Source organism: Petromyzon marinus, chromosome 22 (assembly GCF_048934315.1).
Source record: "Petromyzon marinus isolate PM22_M1 ecotype Great Lakes invasive population chromosome 22, UKy_Petmar_22M1.pri1.0, whole genome shotgun sequence".
Classification (NCBI taxonomy): domain Eukaryota; kingdom Metazoa; phylum Chordata; class Hyperoartia; order Petromyzontiformes; family Petromyzontidae; genus Petromyzon; species Petromyzon marinus.
Window position 1 is genome coordinate 18,192,097 of NC_133688.1, and position 24,534 is coordinate 18,216,630.

At 46.1% G+C, this 24,534-nt stretch overlaps 1 protein-coding gene across 4 annotated transcripts in view; it reads left to right on the plus strand.

The window, feature by feature from the left end:
- Window positions 1-24,534, plus strand: part of LOC116944881 (collagen alpha-1(XI) chain-like) — a 176,649-nt gene that overhangs the window by 107,855 nt on the left and 44,260 nt on the right. For all 4 annotated transcript variants that reach the window (XM_076068804.1, XM_032958737.2, XM_076068805.1 and 1 more), the window contains 14 exons: window positions 2,304-2,357; window positions 3,613-3,666; window positions 6,375-6,428; window positions 8,677-8,784; window positions 11,454-11,543; window positions 12,633-12,686; window positions 12,811-12,918; window positions 14,391-14,498; window positions 16,369-16,422; window positions 16,961-17,014; window positions 19,170-19,277; window positions 20,091-20,144; window positions 23,305-23,358; window positions 23,607-23,660. In XM_076068804.1, the coding sequence (XP_075924919.1) occupies window positions 2,304-2,357; window positions 3,613-3,666; window positions 6,375-6,428; window positions 8,677-8,784; window positions 11,454-11,543; window positions 12,633-12,686; window positions 12,811-12,918; window positions 14,391-14,498; window positions 16,369-16,422; window positions 16,961-17,014; window positions 19,170-19,277; window positions 20,091-20,144; window positions 23,305-23,358; window positions 23,607-23,660 (1,008 nt within the window). The remainder of the gene's footprint in view (window positions 1-2,303; window positions 2,358-3,612; window positions 3,667-6,374; window positions 6,429-8,676; window positions 8,785-11,453; window positions 11,544-12,632; window positions 12,687-12,810; window positions 12,919-14,390; window positions 14,499-16,368; window positions 16,423-16,960; window positions 17,015-19,169; window positions 19,278-20,090; window positions 20,145-23,304; window positions 23,359-23,606; window positions 23,661-24,534) is intronic.

Sequence of the window (24,534 nt, forward strand, 5' to 3'; positions counted from 1 at the left end):
ACCATGTTCACTTTGCTGGCAGAAAGAATTAAAGTAAAAAAAAAACAGAGAACCAAGCAACATTGTGTGGCTCATGGACGTTTTTTGTGGAGGTTGTTTTATATCTGACACTAACCATTAATGTTGCTGTGAATGCTTGTTCAGTAAAAGATGGCAGATGGCCAGGCTTGCAATTGCTTGCTCACTCTATTGATGGAGCAAGGGCCTCGATTACAGAGAGTTCGAGAAAGCCCCTCTAATAAGAGGGAATTATTTGGACTAATATTTAACACTTAGATCAGTAACTGCATTCGTGAACACAAAGCAGACCTTCAACACGGTAGGACCAACGCCTCGGCCGTGGCAGATCACTGTTATAATTCAGTAGGCTCACATGACATTGACTTCTCCAAGACGGAGGTTCTTTGCAAGCCATCTGGCTACCATGAGAGATTCGTTCATGAGGCTATCCACATATATAAACACAGAGACAATTTCAACCGAGAAGATGGATTCTGGCTTATCAATCATTGGAAGGATTTGATAAACCATTTCGGGTCTTAATTGATTGTTCACGCTTACGGTGGCTTTCAGACAGCATACATTAATTTTTCGACTCCCCCCCTCCTCTTTTCCGAACATATATGGACTCGCCCATCTAAACAAACTGTCAAATCGCTATCCGTGGCGCTAACGTGTATAAATAAATAAATAGATGCGAACCGACACTTCTTTCAAATGTTCTTGCCGTTGGTTTTCACACCTGATGATGACTGCGTGTGTTGTAGTCGAAACGTCGTGAGAATTTTATTGTTTTATATATATTTTATTATTTTATTGTTTCCCTTCAACGTGACTTTACCGAAAGAACCAATAATATGTGTTACACGTGTTCATATTTAGCTCTTGATGACCATGAGGAAATAGTCACATGCAGCAGAGTAGGTAGAGAATACGTGGAGATATATATATTTGAATTGCCGTGTAATTCATTTTCAGTGCAAATTATATTGTGTACATTGGCAGCGCTATTTGATTGGTGTGCATGCGAAGTTGTGGCATCTGCTTTGATGCAATCACAGGGGTTAGTCAAGATGCAACAGTGCTGAGGATTCGCATCTGGCTTCTTGTTTTGTGGTACATAAGTTGTGAAAAGTACATGCGGTTTTATATCTTTCACAACAACAAAGATAAATGAAGTCTGGTTAGCCGAGCCCCATGCATTTTCGCGATGGCACGGCGCTAAAAATAGTTGTTTCATAACTTTATAAAGCATATGAATATGAACGAGCAGATGACAAAACTCTCACAAGTTTTGTGGGACTTGATCTGGAATTAATGTTTGAATTAATGTCAGGCTTTGCCATTCGCAATGAAACATGCAATAGAAATGTTAAAACCATTTAAGTAGCATTTTGCGCTTGCAGTTGTAGAAGTGTTTTATTTCTGAATTTGTGACCCACGCTGCCGAGTCATTTACAATTCTGACACATTGCGACAGCGTCACCCTCTTGTGCCATTGCATTTGGGGCGTGAAATTTATATCAGTTCCGCTCTGACGAATTCTCGGGGTCTTATCGGACCCGAAAAATAGGCGGGAGCCCATTAAATCGAAATTTCTGTTTTTTTTTGTATAAAATGGAGCAGGTAGAGTAGTATAAAAAATAAAATAAAATCAAGATTCATTTCTGGAAGTTGAACTCCACCGAAGCAGCGAATGTTTTTGGCTGGCAGAATTTTCCATTTAGATAATAAAGTGGCACGCCAAAACATGATTAATATTTTGAGTTCTGGTTGACTTGATTCCAGAGCCCGGTTTAATTCGTCGAATCCCTTTATGTAAATCCAAAGAGTGATTTGCACGTAGAAATATGCTTGGCAGACATGAGAAATAACAGGTGCACGAAATATTGATGAATTCCCACCCCACAGCCACGCTGGCTTTAGAATGTCAATACGCTCTTCGTTAACGTACGAAATGAATATCATTTTCCTCGTTCGTTTATGTGAGGACTATTCACGTAAAATATTTACGCACACATCGATTTGCTTTATTTTATTTGTTGTCTGTTGCATATATATAAAACATTCGTTGTGTATGTCCTCGTAACTTTATTTGTTCTTGCACGAACATCTCTTAAAATTGTTTATTTCATTCACGGTCCTATCTACCAACTCGCTGTGCAATTAGGGTGCACCTCTTTATGCTTTATTAAAACTATTTTTTGACGACTTTTACAAAATATATATCTTGCATGAAGGAATATATTGATAGCCGCCGGTGTGGATTTTTGATGTAGGATGATTATTTTTATGCCATTCAGGGTTTACAAGGAGCACAAGGACCTAATGGATTCCTTGGACCTAAAGGACCAGCCGTGAGTACCGTTTTCTCCTGGCATTGTGCACGCTCATTGGTACAAAAATGACAATTCAATTTCCACCAAATGAAAGCCTTCCAGAGAATCCCAAAGACTTCTTAAAAACAAAACAACACAAACCAAGTGCAGGCAACAAAACAAGCAAACCTTGGACAGAATCAGAGACAAAGAATCAAGGCTTCCACGACAGGTCAAGAAACTACAATATTACACAGACGTAGCCAATGTGCCCAGCTGCAACAGACTGGGATGGAGGGCGCCACTGGAAGGTGCTGGGGGAAGAGGAGAAGCCTGCAATCTAACCGGATATCGGACATCAAATGCCGGACGCGATGGAAGCCGTCGCGGTTATAAAACATTTTTTTATATATATATACCGTGTAAAGCCCACTGAGCTGTATAGCTCTTTCTTTAGAAGTGACCTGGCCACAAATGATAGCTCAACGAAGTGGCTTATCACGTGCAAATGTATAACAGCCGAATACTCTAAAAGCATGTTTGTAAATGTAAAGGGACAAACCGTAGGACCCGAATAAAAATCCACACCACCACGGGAAGAGAGAGAGACATGCAAACTCCAAATATACAGCAGGCGTCAGGGTCGGGATTAAAACCATGGCCTCCTGCATACCAGGCGAGGGAGTTAACATCTCACCACCGTGGTGATGCACAGAGAGAAGTGGAAAGAGCGCCGTAAGGACAGATACTGGTGAAGGAAACGGCCCTGGCCAAAAAGGCCAAGGGACTAAGAAAAAGGGGTATATGTCGCCAGGAACCAAATCGCCATGAGTTGGCCCAATGATAGCAGATCTCATGAACTGAGAAGGTTTGAGCCTGGTTAGTACTTGAATGGGTGACCACAAGGGCTTTCCAGCTATTGTAGGTGTGAGACCACGTGCTGTGGCCAGGAGATGGCTGCGTTCAGTGTTACCTCCACCTATCCACGAGTTTTCACCAGTTTCCTTCAATATTTAGGCAGTCACTCATTGATGGAATTGTTCCAACGTCTTAATGCAGAATAACAATACTTCGCATTGATCCTGAGCTTCCCTGCATTAATAATGGGCATTCAATGCGAAACCGGAAGCATGAAGCACATGTTGATTATTGTATGACAATTATTCCCCGTATAGCGTTTAACAGACGCATGGTTAGCTTACGTACACTGCGAAAGAAGTTCAACACACATACTTATGCTCATCAAGTAGTATTGGTTGCGTTGCTTAATAATATATTGCTATGATTTGTTCAGGGTCCTTCTGGCAAAGACGGCTTGCCGGGACATCCTGGTCAAAGAGGAGAAACTGTGAGTATCAAGGGCAATGCCTAATTTGGTTATTGTCTAATGTCCCTACAAGGAGGTTCCCTCTGCCCATTGGTCACATGAGCCAGAGTGGCCTTCTGAATCAGATTCAGAATATGTATTTATAGTGGAGGAATCCGATGAGCTATAAAGCTCTTTTTCACAAATGTCCAGTCGGGGCGGGTAAGAACGTTACAAGAAAATACAATGCAAAATATGAAAGGTAAACAATTCACCGAAACACGAACAAAATTAAACTGAACCATCCCAAACCTACCAGACAAAGCCGACTGAGGCATTAACTTATTTTTTCTAAAGCAACCTGGCCACAAATGATAGCTCAACAAAAGTGGCCTATCGTTTTGGCATTTATATCAGCAAAATCATCTAAATAGTCTAAACGCATGTTTCTAAATGTGGAGGGAAAACCCGGAGGACCCGGAGGAAAAACAAATCCACGCAGCTGAGATGATCGCAGGTGCAGGAGGTGTGTACAAATGCCACAGTAAAGCCTCATTCACATTGCTTTGTAATCCTGGTGTCAGCTCGTTCGGTTCTAACCCTAATACACCTTGCACATTCGACACCTTTCTGCGCTTCAACCCCAGCTTCAGATTATGTACTCGCGTGCGGGGATTCTCCTCCAGATACTAATATCACACCTCACAGTGCGCATGCTATTTTGGGGTTCGAAGCCAAATACCAATGTGGGGTTTTACCTCCTATCCACCCGGAATAAAAATGCGTGGGGTTTAAAACATTATATATTCTGTATACACTTAAACAATTGGCCCAATCATATTTTTTTTAATGGAAGTGGGCTTATCTATGTCAGTGCTAAGAGGCTTGTGTTTAAGGTTGCGTCGTATATGGCTGTGGTTTCCTTCCGTTGCGGTTGCTCCACATATTCCACAGCTGAACGTCGCGATTTTACTTCGACATTTTCAGAAATCCTGGCAGTTTCACCGACCCACACGATTGAAAGGAAACCTAATTATATACAGTGAGGGGAAAAAAGTATTTGATCCCCTGCTGATTTTGTACGTTTGCCCACTGACAAAGAAATGATCAGTCTATAATTTTAATGGTAGGTTGATTTGAACAGTGAGAGACAATAACAACAACAAAAATCCAGAAAAACGCATGTCAAAAATGTTATGAATTGATTTGCATTTTAATGAGGGAAATAAGTATTTGACCCCTCTGCAAAACATGACTTAGTACTTGGTGGCTAAACCCTTATTGGCAACCACAGAGGTCAGACGTTTCTTGTAGTTGGCCACCAGGTTTGTACACATCTCAGGAGGGATTTTGTCCCACTCCTCTTTGCAGATCTTCTCCAAGTCATTAAGGTTTCGAGGCTGACGTTTGGCAACTCGAACCTTCAGCTCCCTCCACATATTTTCTATGGAATTAAGGTCTGGAGACTGGCTAGGCCACTCCAGGACCTTAATGTGCTTCTTCTTGAGCCACTCCTTTGTTGCCTTGGCCGTGTGTTTTGGGTCATTGTCATGCTGGAATACCCATCCACGACCCATTTTCAATGCCCTGGCTGAGGGAAGGAGGTTCTCACCCAAGATTTGACGGTACATGGCCCCCCGTCCATCGTCCCTTTGATGCGGTGAAGTTGTTCTTTGTCAGTGGGCAAACATACAAAATCAGCAGGGGATCAAATACTTTTTTCCCTCACTGTATAAATGTCACATGAATAACCCCCGGCGCGTTTTACCGGACTTGCGCGCGTACCCCAATAAGAACATTATATATGTTTAAAAAAAAAAAACTATTGTCATACGACACATCACATGGTATATTTGGCCAGACGACGAAGTTGGTTGAGTGCTCGGGCTCAAGTTCAAACCCCAGTCAGGAGTCGACTCAGAACTTTGTCCCTCTGGGGGTCGATAAAACAAAAATGAGTACCGTTTGTTTGGCTGTGTCTTACGGCACAAATCCGGCCAGATTATTGCGTGGCCTGACCCCAAAAATTATTTATGAATCAAAACGAGTACCACTTTATAGGGGAAGTCAACAGAGGTTTGTCTATGGAAAACTCGTACACCTGCCTCCCCGCCAGAGGAATAGGGAATTTCCACCAATGGCTCAGGGCTTTGAATGTGAGATAAGTGCTGACCCATGCCCTTTTGAGTAGGAAGTCGCTTCGAATGTTTTTTTGTCGGATTATATCACACATGCCCCACCTTGCCAGCAGACAGCGGTGTAAATTGGACCTACGCTTAATTTGCATGTGCATCAGCGTGCATGCAAATTGCAGCGTCACGGAAGTCACGGCGCAACAATTATTCATGCGTGTGCCAGAGACGCGTTGCAGTCTATTCTGAAAAGAAAAAAAGAAAACCCAGCAGCTATGTTTCACTTTGGCGTAGCGTGTCCAACGATGTTAACTGGGAATAATCTACATTCGTAATCGGCATGTTTGGACGCGACACGCCATCGTGTCCACGTTGCACGTAAATCGGGTAATAAAAATTAAAACGGAGTTGCTCACGTCCACCCCGGCGTTGACGACGCCGGGGTGGACGTGACACGCGCCTTGTTGTGTCACGATCGCTTCGCGGCGTTCCAAAACAAAACGGTGACCATGACGAGGCTCGCGTTGGTGAGATCTCGTCGCACGCGCACGTGCACTTTGAAGCCGCCACCGCCGCTTGTTGTCGTTTACCACCCCCCCATTGCGCTTCCCTTCGCAGGGCTTTCAAGGGAAGACCGGCCCTCCCGGGCCAGCCGGCGTTGTGGGACCTCAGGTTGGCTTTGCAGCACGACACTCGCTCGCTCACTCGCTCGCTTGCTGCCGTGGCAACGACAACACCGCTCGACGCCGCTCGCCGCCGCCGCTGCTGCTGTTCCTGCAGCCGGCACACGACAGCTTGTGCCCTGATGCGCAGCCTTTAATCCGGTCCAGGCAGTCTCCAAAAATCCTGCCGCTGTGTTTTTTTGTTTGTTGCGAGAGAGCGAGAGAGCGAGCGAGTGAGCGAGCGCCCGTGATGAGTTTCCTATTTCGCTTTTCAGATGTCGGATTATTTTTTGGTTTGGCTCTTATTTTTACGTTTTTTGGTGGGTTTTTTGGGGATGTAGATGCTTTAAATGTGAACAGCTTTTGTTTCGTTTACGCACGAATATGAATCTTTTGATGATTGTAAATATTGCATTTTATATATCAGCAAGACTATTGTGAAAATTACATCAGGTGATGGATGGTTCTTATCATGGGAAAGCATTGAAATGACATCATGGGAGTGAAATCACTTTCTACAATTTCACATTTTCAGATTAAAATCCAAAACACGTTTATTTTCTTTTTCGGATGTTCCAAATTTAATTCCTCGACACAATCTTGCGATGTTTCTGATTAACCTAAAAATCGGGAACACATCCCCGTGTGTGTCTATGCGTGCCTGTGTGAATACGGGGAGCGGTAGTGCAGCCTTTAGCGCGCTGCACTCTGAATCCGGCGACCCAGGTTCGATTCCCGCTCACGTCCAACCCCAGTGACGATTCTCTGAACCGGTCCTGATCCGACTCGGCGTCGCACGAGCACCCGGTGCGATGTGTAAACATCGCCACTGGGAAGACAAAGGCGGGGTCGGGCGTAGTCCTGACCTCCCAGCCCCTCGTGCGCCTTGCTGGCCTTCATAGGAGCACGCTAACAGCACTTGTTCCAACACTGTTAAAGGCTATATGGGGGACTTTGTCTTTGTACAACTGTGTTTACTGTAGCGCGCTCATCCTGAATGAGGACTCGGCTTTTGGGAGACAAAGGTTGTCCCTCCCCCCCACGAATCTAAGCGAGCTAATGACACTTGCCCCAACAGCGTGTATGAGCAAATGGGAGCTCATTGTCTTTGTCCGTGCACATGTGTGCGTGCATGTGTTTTGCGTGCGTTCGTGTGTGTGTGTGTGTGCGTGTCGTGGCCTGTGCCTCCTCCGTGGCTGTTCCCAAGCAGCTGTGAGCTCCCACAGCATCTGCTCTTGCTCTCTGCTTGTGAGAAGCTGCTTCTGCCAACGCGTGACTTGAAGGGCACAGGTCAAAGGCAGCAAAGGCAACGTGGAGTCACTGAGAATGTTTTACCCAATGAAGAATGAGTTTTATTTGTTTTAAACTAAAGTTTGCAACTTTGCAAGTCGGCAAATTATTTAATTGCATTTGGGTGTGTTTACTCTGAATGCGGTGGATAACGGACTGCGCTACGAGCCCAAGACCCCCGGGTTCGATTCGCATGGACAATATCAGTGGAATATTCCTCAAACTGTCCTGGATCTCCCCTAAGCCAACGCAGCCTTAAATAAGTACCCAGCAGAGTGTGAACATACCAGCACTGGGAACTCTAAAGAGCAGCCTGGTGTGATGCTGCCCACCCCACCCGCTTGTGTGCAATACTGCCCTTCACAGGCATCGGCTAAACTCACTTGCCCCAACAACGCGTGTAGGCTATGCGTAGGATCTGTATTATTGTGCCTTTGTTTTTTTTGGGCTATTTACATGTCACAACTGATGTTTGTGTTTAGTTCGTTGTCCTTCCTCCGCAACTCCGATTTAGCACGGTTGGCTGTGTACAGTGCGAAGGAAGTTCAACATACATTACAATATATTGTAGGTGTAATCAGTGTTGGGTGGGAGATGTATGCAGGGCAGAGGGGTGTAGGTTACCGAGATTGGGATTGAAGCGGTACCCACCCTAGTTGACAACCATGAGGAAGCCCTCATGGCAGATGGTGGCATGAATCGAGAGCCGACCGTGGAAGTTCAGGTGCCAACCTCGCAGCAACTATGGGCCCTGGCGGCAGGGCAGAAGCAACGGTGGCATCAGTGGCACTGGGCGTCGTGACCTCACTCGACGGTCTAAAAAAAACCCAACCCTCACTTTGACTCTTGAGCGTCGCGGCTTTTTGATCCTGACAGCAGCCATCCCGCGCACGACAAAGTGAATAGGACGTGCATTCAATATGTTTGTGATGTTTTAGTGACCCCCCCCCCCCCTGTCTCTTTCACAGGGCCCCACGGGCGAGACGGGGCCCGTGGGGGAGCGAGGGCACCCAGGGTCTCCAGGACCACCCGGTGAACAGGGTTTGCCTGGGTCAGCCGGCAAAGAAGGAGCAAAGGTAAGGCCCTCTCTTTTTCGTCAGACACCGAGCCACCTCGTCTTTTAAGCTGGGTCCACACCTGAGCGATGAGTTGCGTAACTTGGTTGCGTGCGGCCGACTCTGTTTTGTTGTATGCGGACGACCCCGCAACCGCTTTTGAGCAGTTGTAGCAACCGGTTGTTGCTCACAATGGAGTCAAGGTATTTAATCGCGTGACACATTTGCGAACCACGATCGTTTCCCACGATCCTTTCCCATGATCCGGATCCGAAATGACGCGATGTTTCCTGTCCCTGTTGATCAACTGCTCGCTCAGATGTGGAACAAAGCAGTTGCAGGAGATTAGGTTGCGCGATATCAAGAACGATTTGGTGATGGGTGCGGACCCTTCCGCACGTCGTTAACAGCAGTCCAGTTTACGCAAAATAGCTTCAGCCGTACCCACAGTACCACCAGCACAATGGCAGCAATGTGACGCAATTAAAGCAGAGCATGTGTATAATGAACAATGAATCCCTGGGATTCTTTCAGTTAATTCCATAATTCTCCATCACGAGGTTTAGCTGCAAGTGTGGCGGCTTTAAAGGGATCTGCACTAAACTATTAGGTTTCTATTATCCACCCATTCATGTTTAATTTTCAGAGCTTTACACAATGCCCACCAAGTTGTAGCATAAAGGACAGGTTTCCTAGGGTGAAAGACTTAAGGGGGATTTATTTTCAGAGAGTGCCCTGGGTGTCCGCGTAACCTCGCGTGAGTATTTCCGCGACAAGCGACGGGGGTTGATTTGTTTGATCGTCATTTGTATTTCGCGAGGCCTCTGTTTGACGTGAAGTCGCGCCACTGCGCTGCCTCACGCGCATCACAGCCTCGCGTCCGCTGTTGTGCGGAGTGAAGAGGCATTTCTATTGGTGGCAACAGCAACAACAAAAAGCAAATATCACGGAACTGCCGATGACACGGCCATTCAATCCCGGGTCTCGTCAAAGAAGCGATTCCTTCGTTCCTGGCTTAACTTTTGCACGCGATGCATCTGAGCGCTTTAAAATGAATACTTGAAATGAATTAATCGAAAAAATAACAACCGTGTAGTGAATGCATGCCCAATGCGGATGTTTGCGATGGAAATGTTGGCCACGTGCCACTTGATATGGATGCAATAATTGGAGCAAAGTTTTGTTGAACATTTTAATGAATGAAGGCCACTTGTGTTGTGGCCGAAACTTCGTGATTTTTGTTATTTTATTTTTACCTACGTGACTTTACCGAATAGAACCAAAGAGTATTTTAATATTTGTTGTTGTTGTTATGTTACACATATTAAGTTGTGGAGGGGGGTAGTGCTGGCACAATGGTTAACTCATGTCCTGCTGGACATCTGTGAAAAATGGCTTCATAGCTCGTCAGATTCTTCCAACATTAATGAAGATTCTGATTGATTCCCGGCCATGGCTAACATCACCGCCCCCCCCAAACCCTCACACTGTTACCAAACCACACTTGCCTACTTGGTGAAGTATGTTGGCACAACCCTTATGATCGACATGGGTTGGGGAGGCCTTCATCCAGCAGTGGATTCATAAAGGGCTGTACATTATATATTATATACGTATGGTAGTTAAGGACAATATGAAAGTTCACTCAAATACCAGGTTTCCAATTAATGTATTTATTTGAGTGATTGTTTATTCCAAAACAAGTACTTGAGAATCTTGATGGGATGGCTAAATTTGTTTACAGTCCTCCAAAAATTTGCATTCTACATGTAAGCACAAGGCAAATGCATACGTCCTTTTTAGTTTTTGCAATACATTGATGTACGATACAGTGAATAACTTTTAATTTGAAATGAGCTACACATGACGGATTCCATCCATCAGAGATCGTTCTAATCAGGATGCTACCATAAACACAGCACATAAATCACCATGACATCAGTGGTAGCTGTTAGAGAAAGAACCGAATCCATATTGGAAAACAGTAATTTACTCAACTTGATAGAATACATTTTTGGTGGATGCTTTGAGGTCCTTGTAGAAAGTTGCTTAATAAAAGTATATTATTATAATTTTGCTTTGAAAACAATATTTTTCATATTTTTTTTACTAAACACCAAGTGACTGTTACAAACTTATCATACAAAATGTGGGTGCAATCAAGGCTGAATTTCAGCTGGTTCTGGCCGGGTGGGTGCCACGGTGGTGAGATGTATGCAAGAGGTCGTGAGTTCGATCCCGAACCTAATACTTGTATATTTGGAGTTTGCATGTTCTCACCGTGTTCGCATGGATTTTTCTGGGGTTCCTCTTGTTTCTACCTCCACATTTAGAATCAACATTCGTTTGGAATGTTTGACTGCTATACATTTCCACGTGATGATAAGCCGCTTCGTTGAGATAATTATTTGTGGGCAGGTGGCTTCTGAAAAATGGGCTACATAGCTCAGTCGACCTTACCTGGTAAAATTAAAAAATATATATTTGTGCCCAGCAAAACCACATCCAGTATATTTCTCGCTCCGGGCTATGGCTACTAGTCCCAGCGCCACCTGCTCCAGTCTACCAGTTGACGTGTAACAAATATTCAGTGACAAATTAAGCCCAGTTTATGCTGAGCTGGAGTAAAAAAAAACTCGCATTCAAATGCCATTCACGTCAAGTTGTGCTGTCTTTTTGTGGAACCTTAGGGAGACCCTGGACCTGCAGGCTCGGCGGGCAAAGATGGTCCTCCTGGTCTGCGTGGATTCCCCGGAGAGAGAGGCATGCCAGGACCAGCCGTAAGCCCACTATATGCACTTTAATTTCAAAGGATTCTCTTCACCGAATTGTATTCTAATCACCGTCCATGTTCTCACTGTTAAAATCACCATCATCATCATCGTCATTGTCGCCAGCATCATGACCATTATCCACATTATCAACAATAACCATCATCATCATCAGATGCATTATTTTCACATATCTTCATCATAAGCTGCATCATTGTCATCGTTCACGTCGTCATTGTCAACAGAAGCATTATCGTCATCAACATATATCTGTAATGACAGTAGAGTCAACCTACGATGTGAGTGGACTTGTGGCCACGGAAGTCGTCATTACATATCCACCAATGAATAGTATACAGCGAGTCCTGCCGATGGTCAAGTCACCGTGAATGGGCCCAGACCTTCGAAGTTAAACAGAAGTGAACCTTGTTCGTACTTGATTGAGAGATTAACCGGGGGAAATAGTAGGTATTGTAGACTTGGGCTGCGAGGTTACCAGGAGATGGCAGTGCACGCATTGGATTCTTTACTCCATCGGTGCAGAGCTTTTAATTTGGTTCCCCAATCGTACCCTGCTCTTCTCACACACGAATCCAAACACTCTCTGATGGAATTCGCCAAACATCCCAAATGCAGGACCCTCCTTAGGAACGGACTTGGTGAAACACTTGGCTGGGTAAATGAAGGCCATTATTGTTCGTATCATTGTGGTTATATTCTTGCGTGTGATGGCAACGTGATTCATGAGCTTAAATGCCAATGTCGAGGACTGTCAGCCACGAGAGGACTTCAGGAGCAAGTTCGTGTGGTCTTGCTACTCCACCTCCATTTAAGTAGCACAGGCTAAAGTGGTTTACTACATAGTCCATATTAGTAATTATTATGATTAGTAATTATAAATAATAATTTCAGTAAGCTAATTTATTGCATAAGGAACATCATTATTATTATAGGTAATTCACATAAATATAAAAAAGCTAATTTTACGAAGTAAAGGACATTGTCACTATAATTAGCAATGCCCATTGTATAAGCTCATTGATGATACCAGTGCATCCCGTGAATGCTTGCGCTGTTGTGTGTTTGTTCTTTCAAAAGGGAGCAGCCGGCTTGAAAGGCAACGAAGGGCCGGCTGGTGTCCCTGGCCCAGCGGTGAGTAATGACTCACCGATCACACCTCTCCAAATGCAATTTCGCCAACGTGTCTTTCATGTGCGCCGGAGCGATTGCGAGTCCGCGAATGAACCGGCCGCTGTTCGCGCTCATTTTCGCGCAGGGTTCGCCAGGCGAGAGAGGAATCCAGGGGACGGCCGGTCCTGTCGGATTGCCTGGAAGACCGGGTCCACAGGGGCCCCCTGGCGCGGCTGGGGAAAAGGGTGCCCCTGTAAGTACCCTCGTGTTTTCCCGCTCACGTGCGTGCCCGTCGATGTGGCTGGTGGTGCTCATCGTCAGTTTACAAGCCTTAAGACAGTGGTGGGAATTCCTCGTTCCTGCGGTGGGGGCGAGGCTATTCAAACGGCAACAACTGTTGATGTCGTTGCATAGTTGGCGCTCACTTTAGCGGCCCCGCAGAGATGATGGATTGAGTCAACCCACCCCAACGAGGATTTTAATCCGCGGACGTTCCGATTGCGAACCCCTTGCTCCGTCGCTGAGCCACCAGGCTGGGTAAAAAGAGATTAATTTCGTAAGTTATCCTGAAATGGAAATGTAATATGGTCACAGTTTTCAATTCATCAGAAATCTTTATTTCAAGAGGTGGAGATTTTTTTCAGATTGAGTTTCGATTCGGGTGTCTATACGTCACTGGTAGACTAAAATGTAGTGCTTATTTGCACCCGTACTCAGCTTTTTCTGGCGCCTCTTGCTGTCATGCTTTATTTGCACTTTTTTTAATTCATTCGTTTGTGTTTCGTTTATGACCATCGAATACCTCGTTTGTTAGTTGTGCAAAAAATCCTAAAGGACTCTGCACTGGTTCCCTTGCAATGTTGTTATTGTTGTCTTTTGTTGTTGCTGTGCTCACGGATCCCGCCAGTAAAATACGCCAGGGTACATGCTGAACGGGATCGTCCGTGTAGCAAATCAGATGAACTCAAACGTCGCGTTGCACAACCCGAAAAAAACATCGGAGAAGTAAACATCCCTCTTTCAAGGGAAACCTGGGTGAAAAACCCAACATATATATATGTGTGTGTGTGATTACGAGTTCAAAAGCAGCAGTATACAATTGGCGTAAATATTAACCCAGACAGAACGCCATTACATTGCGTATAATAAGCAATAAAAAAGCAATTATGGAGAATAAAGTTTAAACAGATGTGAAAATATCAAATAATTATTCATTTACATAGGAGGTAATTTCCGAAGCACCCGAGTCCATTTGAATGAGAGTGAATCGGTTTCAGACGTGGCAGATTTGCAATATTGTTAGACGTCCAAGGATTATCACAGGAGAAGGAACATCTTCAAGATTGAGTACTTACAAACTTAAGTTTCCACATGTTGTATTTACCAAATCTCGGCCACTGTTGGAGATCCAGTTTTTTTAAATTTTATTCTACCAAAACAGGATGCAGCAAGGTAGCACTTTGATTATCGCTGCTGGAGAAGACGCACCGTTACTGAACAGTTTGAAACATCGGTATTAAATGGCACAGCGATGCTATCAGTTTTCACAAGTCCCACATCCGTTATGTGTCACACATTTTCTCTGTGCATTAAGCCGCAAAGGTCATCCGTCTGGAGAATTTGCATCTTTCTTCATTTCCCCCCCAACGCCTTGGCTGAGTCGTGCTTTTTTTTCCTCTGCGTGCACACGCGCGTGCGTGTGTGTGTTGTGCTTCGTGCGCCTAGGGCGAGAAAGGAGTGCAGGGTCCGTCGGGCCGAGATGGCATCCAAGGGCCCGTGGGATTACCTGGGCCAGGTGGGCCCCCAGGTGCTCCCGGAGAGGATGGTGACAAGGTACCCTGGGGTCGCTGCGTCGCGGCTTTTAGCCGACAGCGTTGTGTGCGAGATCGCCCTATGACCCCTCCTCAGTCACCCGGAATGTTCCAAATCTCGACAGGTGTCGGAAGCCAAGCGGGCATTTTGAAGTATGGGTAGTGATTTAAAGGGTGATCGTGACGGCCAGACAGGTTGTCACAGGACACTTGCGGGGCTGAATGCAGTACAGCGACAATGAATTTACTGTACTGTACTTCTATGCTCCCGTGTCTATACTTCCTGCCTTCATGAACACGCACTGACTAGAGTAGTAAATTATGGTCAAATAACCCCTAAAGCTCATGTGGCATAGGGATGCCCTCATTTAGCAGTGAATTGGCAAAAGGGCTGTAGATGAATGTGCAATTATCACACTTCAACACTCGCTTATTTCAAATGTTCTCGACACCAAACACACGGCCGTGTATCTTACATCAGCAGCTTGGTGCACTAGCAAATGTTAAGTGTTGTGTTATCAAATATCCTGCTTTTAACAAAATGTGCCAAGAACCAGACAACACGGCTTCGATTCCCACACATGGTTAAAATCTTTGGTGAGTGTTTTCTGAGCCTTTCCTGGGCCTCCTCTAGGTAAACTCAGACTTAAATGAGTACCCAGTGCAGTGTGTAAGGGGAAATGTGACCGGACGTGGTGCTGGCCTCACCATCCAATTGTGCGCCGTTCCGGCCTTATTTGGTGCTCCCTAACAGCACTTGTCCCAAACACCCACAATTATTTAGATGCCCTCGTGGAAGCATCTAACAGAAATCCAATAGTCCACTGGGAGGGCAAACACGTGATGTTAAATAATGTACAGGGCGTTTGTGCTGCTACCATCCATTATTAACGAGTTATAATTAGACAGCAGTTTGAACTGGTGCGGTTGAAATGTTGGCAACACATCGTTTGCGTAGCTACTCAAAGCTTGAGCGATCGTCCAACAACAGAAGCATTCGAGACAATCACGGCCGAGACGTTGGCGAACGAACGGCACTCTCTGGAATCTTGCTTCGACGTGTCGCCAATCGCCGCTGTGGACATGTCTGGTGGGGAGGGGGGGGGGGGTACCGTAGAGGTTAGCGCTACGCTGCCCTATAAAACCTGGCGACCCGAGTTCGATTCCCGCTCATGGCAAACACCAGTGACGATTATCTGAACCGGTCCTGGGCCTCCCCGAGGTCGACATTAGCCTCAATTGAGTACCTGGTGTGAAATGTGTAAACATCGCCAATGGGGAGAGACAAAGGCGGCCCGGCATGGTGCTGGCCACCCATTGCCATGCGTGCTGTTCCAACCTTCATAGGCGCTCGCTAATAGCACTTGCCCCAACAGTCTGCTAAGGTTATGTGGGGCATCTTTGTCTTTGCTGACATGTCAAGGCTTCGATGGATGAGACTTGTCAGATAAAATATTAATAGTGCGAGTGTTTGTGTGCACGCGTGATGCGTATATATTTTTGCTGATCGACATCGACGCCCCGTGTAATTTTAACTTCATTGGAGAGTTAAAAATTAATAATGCGTGTCCAGATATACAGATAAGTTAAAAGAGGTTTGCAAGCGTTCTGAGTCATGCAGTGCGTTTGCACTACAGCCCTTCCATAGCTGGCACGCATTCACCCCTTGCACTGTTAAACACTCAAAGTCACTGGTGTGTTATATGGACCTTACCCGGTCCAAACATTACAAATGCATCTCACCCTGGTGCCGATAAGGTGTTTTCATTCGGTGCATATTTTGTGAAAATATGAACCGGTGTTTTTTTTTTTTACGTTCTGTTTTGCTATCCACAGAGATGCAATGGGTGAATTACGCTATTAATTTTTAAATCGTTTTTATCTCTCCAAAGGGTGAAGGTGGCCTGCCTGGTCAGAAGGGCAGCAAAGGTGACAAGGGAGAACATGTAAGCAATTGATTTCCCCGTCTTGACATATGATGGCTATGCTGCTGAATGCGTAATTGCATTAATGTAGAATGAAGTGGCCACTGCCAGTATGTCCACATGCTGCTTTACATTACACTCTAAACTCCTGCTTTTTTTAATAAACGGCAAGTGCATCTTATGAATGTCTACCCTTCAAAGTGAAGATATTAAACTCTGATAATTTAATGGCAGTTATGTATAGAATCCTATCAATGTTTACTATATATAATAAAGCAAAACTCTGTTCTTTGTCTCAAAAGATAAATTTAAAATATATATATAGGTTGTAGTCCATTGGAATATTGGCTTTCCAGACCAATATTATCCAGCAGCATTATTTAAGCAATCAAACTCTGAACCAGTTTCGACCTTCTGGGTCTCATCAGCAGAGTTAGACTTGTGAAACAAATGCTGCTGCATTATCGGGCAAGAACACTCCCCGTTCAGCGCAATGGATTTGTGTCACATCTACATCTGTAAGGTCTCTGATTGAAGCTGTTTGCTTTTGTTTTTTCAGGGTCCATCAGGGCCCCCTGGACCACAGGGTCCCATCGGACAGCCAGGCCCTCCTGTGAGTACCCCAACCACCTCCGTTATGATGCCACACACAATGAGAGTGGACCAATTCATCAGCTTGTCTAGCAGTCACTAAGTATGTATGCATGTATGTATGTTGAACTTCTTTCACACCGTACGTAGTCAACTGTGTTAATCGGAGGTGCCGGTGAAGGACAACAAACTAATTTCAAAAGCAGTTCCAAATAAATTAGTTTTCAATTCAGATATCAAAGTGCACAGCTCGAGTGGTTTCCGAGTATCGGAGGGAAGAGCGTTCCAGACGGCCGCAGAAGTGCATCAAGAGAGCGCATGACGCGGTGACCATCCTTGTTCGACGGTTCACCAAAAGGCGCCGCTGCGAGGATGACCGGAGTTCGCGTGATCGTGGCGTGGAGCCTGCTTACTATTTGGATTGGGGACTGAGTGGGAATGCCGGGGGTTTGTAGGCTTCGTCTGTGAAAGTCGCTAGAAAGTGGCAGTGCTGCAGTGGATTGTTGAATCTATCTGGTGTGGAGATTGAGTGTTAACCGAGTGTATGCATGGGTTTACTTAAGATATTCCACTTTCCTTTCCTTCCACGACTCAGCGAGGCTTTCCAGGGCAAACAAGCTTAATAATAAAAATGATAATAATGAATTCCAAAAACTCAATAATGGCCAGACATCCCAATTTCTAGGGGCTCTATGAAAACGGAGGATTTAGACTAGATGCATTTTTTCCGCTAGATAAATAACAGGGCATTATGATTATTATTACTTAATGCAATGTGGTATGGCATAACCAAACTATGCTTGTACAAAATGAGAGGATGCTGCAGCCAATATTTTCTGTTTGTAAGCCAGTGGGCTTTAGTTTTAAAGACCTTGATCATTACCTGCTCAAAATAACAGAGCGCTTGCGATGTGTGTGCATTGAATTTGGTCGGGTAATTGCTTTTTAATTCATGGCTGTAATCCCATCTCCCGCTGGGCAGTATAAAAAACATTATTTCGCATTGCTGCATTGGCTTTCTTTAATAGCTGAAATAAAAACAACACAACAACTACAAGGGTATTTAAATAATGTTAGAAAGCGTAAAGACAGTAATCAAAATTTCAGCTGATGACATTTTGTCACGCTCGTCTGCTTCCGGATTTATTTATTCATTTATTACCAGGCCTCTTGAGCACAGGGCCCGAAGGCGCAGAAACGCCCAGGCGAAAGGCAAAAAAAACAGCGTGATTGAAAGTACAATAGATAACAAATAATACGTTTGTTCAAACTGAGCGACGTTGTACGAAATCGGTAAAATAAAAAAGGGACGATGGGAGAGAATTCCAAAGTGGAGCAGCGGGAAGGAAAAAAGCTGAAAGAGAAGCATTGTGCACCTCCAATTAGCACGGTTGGCTACGTACGGTGCGACACAAGGTCAACATACAAACATGTGCATACATACATACGTTGAACACAGTGCGGTGGTTGAACACAGCCTGGTAGACCGGGTCCTCAACACGGGTGGAGGAATCAGCGAGCTGAGTTCACGGGAAAGGTCGTAGCGATAGAAGAGTGATAGTGAGGCAATTGACCGCAGGTGAGCGAGTGACCGGAGTGAATCCGTGGTTTCTCGATCATCAATCATGGAGGCTGACCGCTTCACGGTGGATTCTATCAAGTGCAGGAGTAAAAGTAGGAAATGGGTTGCTGAACTCCAGACATGACAACGGTAATCAGAATCAGAAAGGGTTTTATTCGCCATGTAAGTTCACACCGACACGGAATTTACTTTGGCAGGATGGTGCATACATTCAACATATAGGAATCTAAAATCTTAAATAAGTTTTAAACAAGTCTTACTATAATAAGGGTTAAAAGTCTAACACTAAGGGGCTGAAGTATATAAAATTAAATAAATATCGAATATAAAATAGCTTTAAGATATAATTTAAAAATACAAATAGGGAAACATAGTTAATATCAGCAACGTGTCGTTATGTAGATCAACAACATGCGCATATGTGCTCCGTATGGCGGTGGCGCTTGTTTCCGAGCTAAAGACGGCTTTGGCTTGCCAAGGAAAGGCAAGCCTCTGCGACGCCACCCTTTTTCTTTTTGACAGATGAGCAACGTCGACATTCAACGACAGGGCCAGGTGGAAACCGCTGTTGACGGCGTTTCTCCGTTTTGTCCAGGGTGCCGATGGTGAGCCTGGGCCACGTGGGCAGCAGGGCATGTATGGACCCAAGGGCGACGATGGGACGCGCGGCTTCCCCGGATCCAGCGGCCCCATCGGCCTGCAGGTAACAATAATAAAAGCCTACGTGTTCAACTAACAATAATCATAACTCTTTCCCGTTCTGATGACATACGTGTACGTCGTGGCGTGTGTACATCATCGGACCAGAACTGGAAGAAAAACGATAGTAAAATAACCGTTATCGGTACTGAGGCTCCCACAAGGCCATGCGGGAGGGTGTGTGGCACAGTTTGGCACCAGGTATCGTAGAGCGTGGTCGTGTCGCTGCAGTTCTCCTGCGGCGAGTACAATGTCTTTAAAAACACCGGCACTACGCCTCTCCAAATAAAGTTAACGCTGAACCTCTTGCGCGTTCCAATGTTCTGCAGTGAACGGGACCCACCCTGCAAATTGTGGTCGTCTCAGAACGGAAGAGGGATAATCATCATTTACATTTGTAAAGTGGCGTATTTTATCCATTGATCTCAATGCACCACCATGTATAGAAAGCAGGAAACAGAACCTGCAGGTAACACGGCCAGAATCACGGGGTAAAGGCCAGTTTACACACAACAGAATTCTGCAGGGGAGGCCCAGGATTTGGTCAGATAATCGTCACTGGTGTTGGTTGGCTGTGAGCGGGAATCGAACTCGCACCGCCGGGTTGGTAGCGCAGTGCGCTAATCGCTGCCCTTCCACTCCTCACGCACATTATATAATGATACTGTTTGGTACGACGCAATTATTATCAGGCCAAGCAAACACACCGTGAGGGTATGGCTGCTGCAATTATGACGATTAATCACGCGATGGGTTGACATGCGAGCCGGACCTTTGCGCCTCCGCTGATTGAGACGCATGTGGTCGTTGTTTGCAGGGTCTGCCCGGCACTCCTGGAGAGAAAGGTGAAACGGGAGATGGTGGCCCCATGGTAAGCACAGCCGTCACACCTGCACACCCGCCCTTGCTTCGTAGTTGTCCTTGTGTGAAGGCGATCCGGCCCGGGTAACTCCTCATTACGTCCTCCGCGCAGCACGTCACGCGAAAGGCTCGCCACCGAACGAAGACGGCCAACAACGGTGGTCACCGTGGTGTCGCGCTTTTTCAGGCGCGCGCGTCTGCGGCCGTCTGGAATTGCTCTCCCTTCCGATATATCGGAAGCCACTGGAGCTACACACTTTTAAATCTCGATTGAAAACTCATTTTCTTTAGAACTGCTTTTTTGTGTTTAGTTTGTTGTCCTTGCCCCCGCACCTCTGATTAACACTGTTGGCTATGTACGGCGTTCAGCATACAAACACACATACATAGAAGGGGATTACTCCGACCAGACACCACCCCTCACCCCTTTTTTTTGCTCCTTGTATCCTCTTCTTCGTCCGTTCTGGAATTTTCCCCCGACTCCCCACCTTTCCCCGTCATTTCCATTTTAATTTGGCTCTTTCAAATTGCCCCGATGACCAATCCGAAGATGCTCGATCCCGTCATATCTCAATGTAACACCGTACTTGCTCGGTGCACTATTACATCGCATTATCGGAATGGACGGAGACGGCTTGGAGTGGCCTTCATCCAGCAGTGGAATGATCACGGCCAGTGTTGATGCTGATGATACCGTCTATGCCCCAGGTCTTCACCAACCCACACTGACCTGTGTGGGGAGTATAGTCAAACAACCTCCACCCCCTCCTATGGCCCGTACGGCATTGGGAGACCCTCATTTGGCTGCTGATTGACAAGGGCTGCACCCGTACGTGTTCGTAGTACAGACAATAGCAGCGGCTCAATTACCATAAAACATTGAAGCAGGCAGGAGATTGAAAAAAAAGCGAAAAGACATACAAGCTCGGTGTGAGCGCATACCACGACGAGACCATGAGCAGGTCAGCTCGGGCGGCCGGGTTGGAGGTCTCCCCCCACCCACCCCCCAGAGAGTCATCAGTCACCAGACCCGGCATGCTCGGGGACAACGGAGGGCTCTTGCGTGTCACGTTAACCACCGTACGGTCCCCGCGTAAAGAGACCGCCACCCCGTGTGGTGTCAATAGACCGTGTCTCTATCACCGGGCCGGCTCTGCCGAGTGGGAGACACTTTAGGGCGGAGGATGGATGGACGCGATTGCGCCTGCAGCTGAGCCGGCTGATTGCAGAGTTCATTCTCGAGCAACGCTCGTTCATGCGCGCGCGTGCACACGGGGCGCGCGGCCCTCCACGCGCCCCGTCCGCGCCTGCAGACAAACTGCCGGCCGTCTTCTCGTTAGCCCCGTGAAATATAACGCCCCCCCCCGGCACGCTCGAGGGACGCGGCGAGGAGGGATGACGCGCGCCCCGCGGCTCGTGGCGCTCCTCGAGAGCTGCGATTTTTGAGTGCTCGCGCGAGCGTTACAAGGAAGGGAGCTTCCGATTGGCTGGAGTTGTGTATAAATTGAGGCTGTTGAAAATGCGAGCGGTTTCGGAAGAGCCCTTGACACGATTTGGAATTTTGGCATTGCGGCCAGCTGTGATTGGGCCAACTCACGGCGATTTGGTTCCTGGTGACATATACCCTTTTTCTTAGTCCCTTGGCCAAAAGAGAGACGGAGCCACCACAGAATCTGTCCTTGCGGCGCTCTTTCCACTTCTCTCTGCGCATCACCACGGTGGCGAGATGTTTACTCCCTCGCCTTGGTATGCAGGAGGCCATGGTTTTGATCCCGACCCTGACGCCTGTTTATTTTGAGTTTGCATGTCTCTCTTCTCGTGGTCACGTGGATTTTTCCCCGGGTCCTCCGGTTTTTCCTTTTACATTTACAAACACGCGTTTAGAGTATTTGGCTACTGCTTTCAATTTCCACATGGTAATCCACTTCGTTGAGCTATCATTTGTGGCTAGGTCACTTCTGAAAAAAGCTAAATAGCTCAGTGGGCCTTAGCTGGCGAAATAAAATACAAATGTTTCGTTTATAAAACTTCTTACGTGAAAGGAAAAATATCCCTTTATCGACACTGATTTTAGTCGGAGCTAGGGGAATTGTGTGCTTGCGTCGCCGTACGTAACTGATCCCCTGAGCTGGATCCCAAGAACACGTTGGGCTTCATTCGGAAACTCTCCCACCGGCTTGGGAGACTGACGACGAGCTTCTGACTGCTCCTGGGAGCTGCCTTTAATCATGCTGTGTATGCCATGGCAAGTGCTCCTTACTGACATATGCGAGTGGCCATTGTAGCACAACAGCTTCACAGACCCGAGTTGACAGAGTGCTTCCCAAAGGGTAAAACGTGCATAAGTGTGAGCTAGATGTGAGTTGAAGATCAGTCGGCGACTTCTTCTCTATCGTCCCCAGAGTCTTGAACTATCTCTCCACCACCCAGCCATCCATGCTGCCGACTCCCCTGCCCTGTTAAAGTACAGGTTAAAAGACATTCCTGTTATCTCATTTCTTTAAGAAGCCCCCAAATCTCGCACTCGTGCAAACGACCATTTAGCAATATAATTTAATAAAAACATATATATATACACCCCCGCCCTAGTACAATTAACAAAGGCAGATTATGGTCAGAATTATAGCGTAAAAAAGGTGAGAAAACGCAGGATGGGGGTGTCTTTGGGGAGAACAATTATAATGCAAAGCAATCTACCTTACCAATGTGCCAATAAGGGTGTTCAATCCGCTATGACATACTGACCAGATACGTGGACGGTGACAAAAGAAAGGTGAAAAGGGCTGAATGGTTGCGCAGAGAAAGCATGGAGAGATGCGTGGTTGGGAATTCCACTGAGAAACAGATTACGGAACGCATGGATGAGTGAACAGCTGCCTAAATTCGACATCGTATCGGCGGTTAAGGAAAATGATCGGGCTTGTGGGCAGGACAACATCACGAGAAGGGATGATAGCCGGTGGTTGAGACTAGTGTAAGAATGGCAGCCAAAGGAGGGAACTTGCTCGTGTGCAGGAGTTGGGTGGAATCTTGCACCGTGAGACCATAAAAAAAATGGCTAAGGCTTTTGAAGGCCTTCATCCTGCAATGAATAGACCATAGCTGCTGCTGCTGATGATGATGATGTTGCTAATTATGATTTTCCACGTCATGGTTGTTTTCTGTCTCAGGGTCCACCAGGTCCTCCAGGGCCCAGAGGTCCTCCTGGCGCAAGCGGCGCCGATGTAAGTACCCCAGCGAATGATACATCCTGTGTCACATTGGAGGACATGCCGTCTTCGCTGCAATGGTTTTTTTTATTGAATTAAAGAAAGAAAGAAAGAAAATCTATATACACGCATATTAGCATTGTATGGAGCTCGCTCGCTCGCTTCCTAGCGATTTAAGTATTCAAAAGAGATGTTGTGGTTGGGTCTGCCGGCGTGTTTGTTTTGTTATTTTAAGAAACGTGGGCTTGTGTGTCTTGACGCAGGGCCCACAAGGTTCTCCTGGATCGATCGGCTCGCTTGGCGCGGTCGGAGAAAAGGTCAGCATCAGCCGTCACCTGACGTGAATCTCAAGTGGTCTTGGATCAGTCTGAAATACTGTCCACTCCTTAAATGTCATATTGGGCCCGTATTATTATTATTGGACATGATGGTAAACCCTGTAGCGTGACCTTGTTTAAAGGCGGCGAGGGGGGGGGGGGTCACGTACAAGAACTCAGTGGGGACACGACACAGTAAATGTTAAGTGAACTTAAGACAAATGTTAAATGCTTCACAGTGTGAGTAACGATACGATCTGATATTGTCTGTCGTGCGTTCTGCTCCCTCTCTCTCTTCCTTTGTGAATACGAGGAACGGCTGCAGTGTCTATCGCATAATTATACTAATTTGTCAGTGTTTTTGTTTGTTCAAGGCCACAATGCCACCCCTCCAACTATTGCAGACAGTTCGTCTGTCAAATTAAAGCTTGCAAGTTAAAAGGAAACCGCAGCAGATTTGGGAAACTTTGAAGAAATCCCACGGACTGGTTTTAAATATTGTAGCAGCATTGTCCCACTTGGACTCGATGGGAATTTAGAAGCAGGTGCTGAGGCTACAGCAGCGTTAAAGGGCTAGGGGAGGGCTTATGCCCCCCTCTGCAAGCCCACAGAAAATCTACAGGGGCCGATGATTGTTCAGCTGAAGTGGAGGAGTACACAAAAAAAGCCCAACTGACATTTGACGATAGTTTTACTTGGTCAATCGTGAAAACAATATAAAAAATCAACAAAGCAAAAGCCATAAACTCTGAAAATGAGCACAACAATATTGACGTGAAATAAAATCACCGTACACGAGGACTGCTCCTGTCTGCCGTGATGTATTGGGATGAGCATCATGGATCCTATTGTCTGGGGGGTTATCCGTGAACTT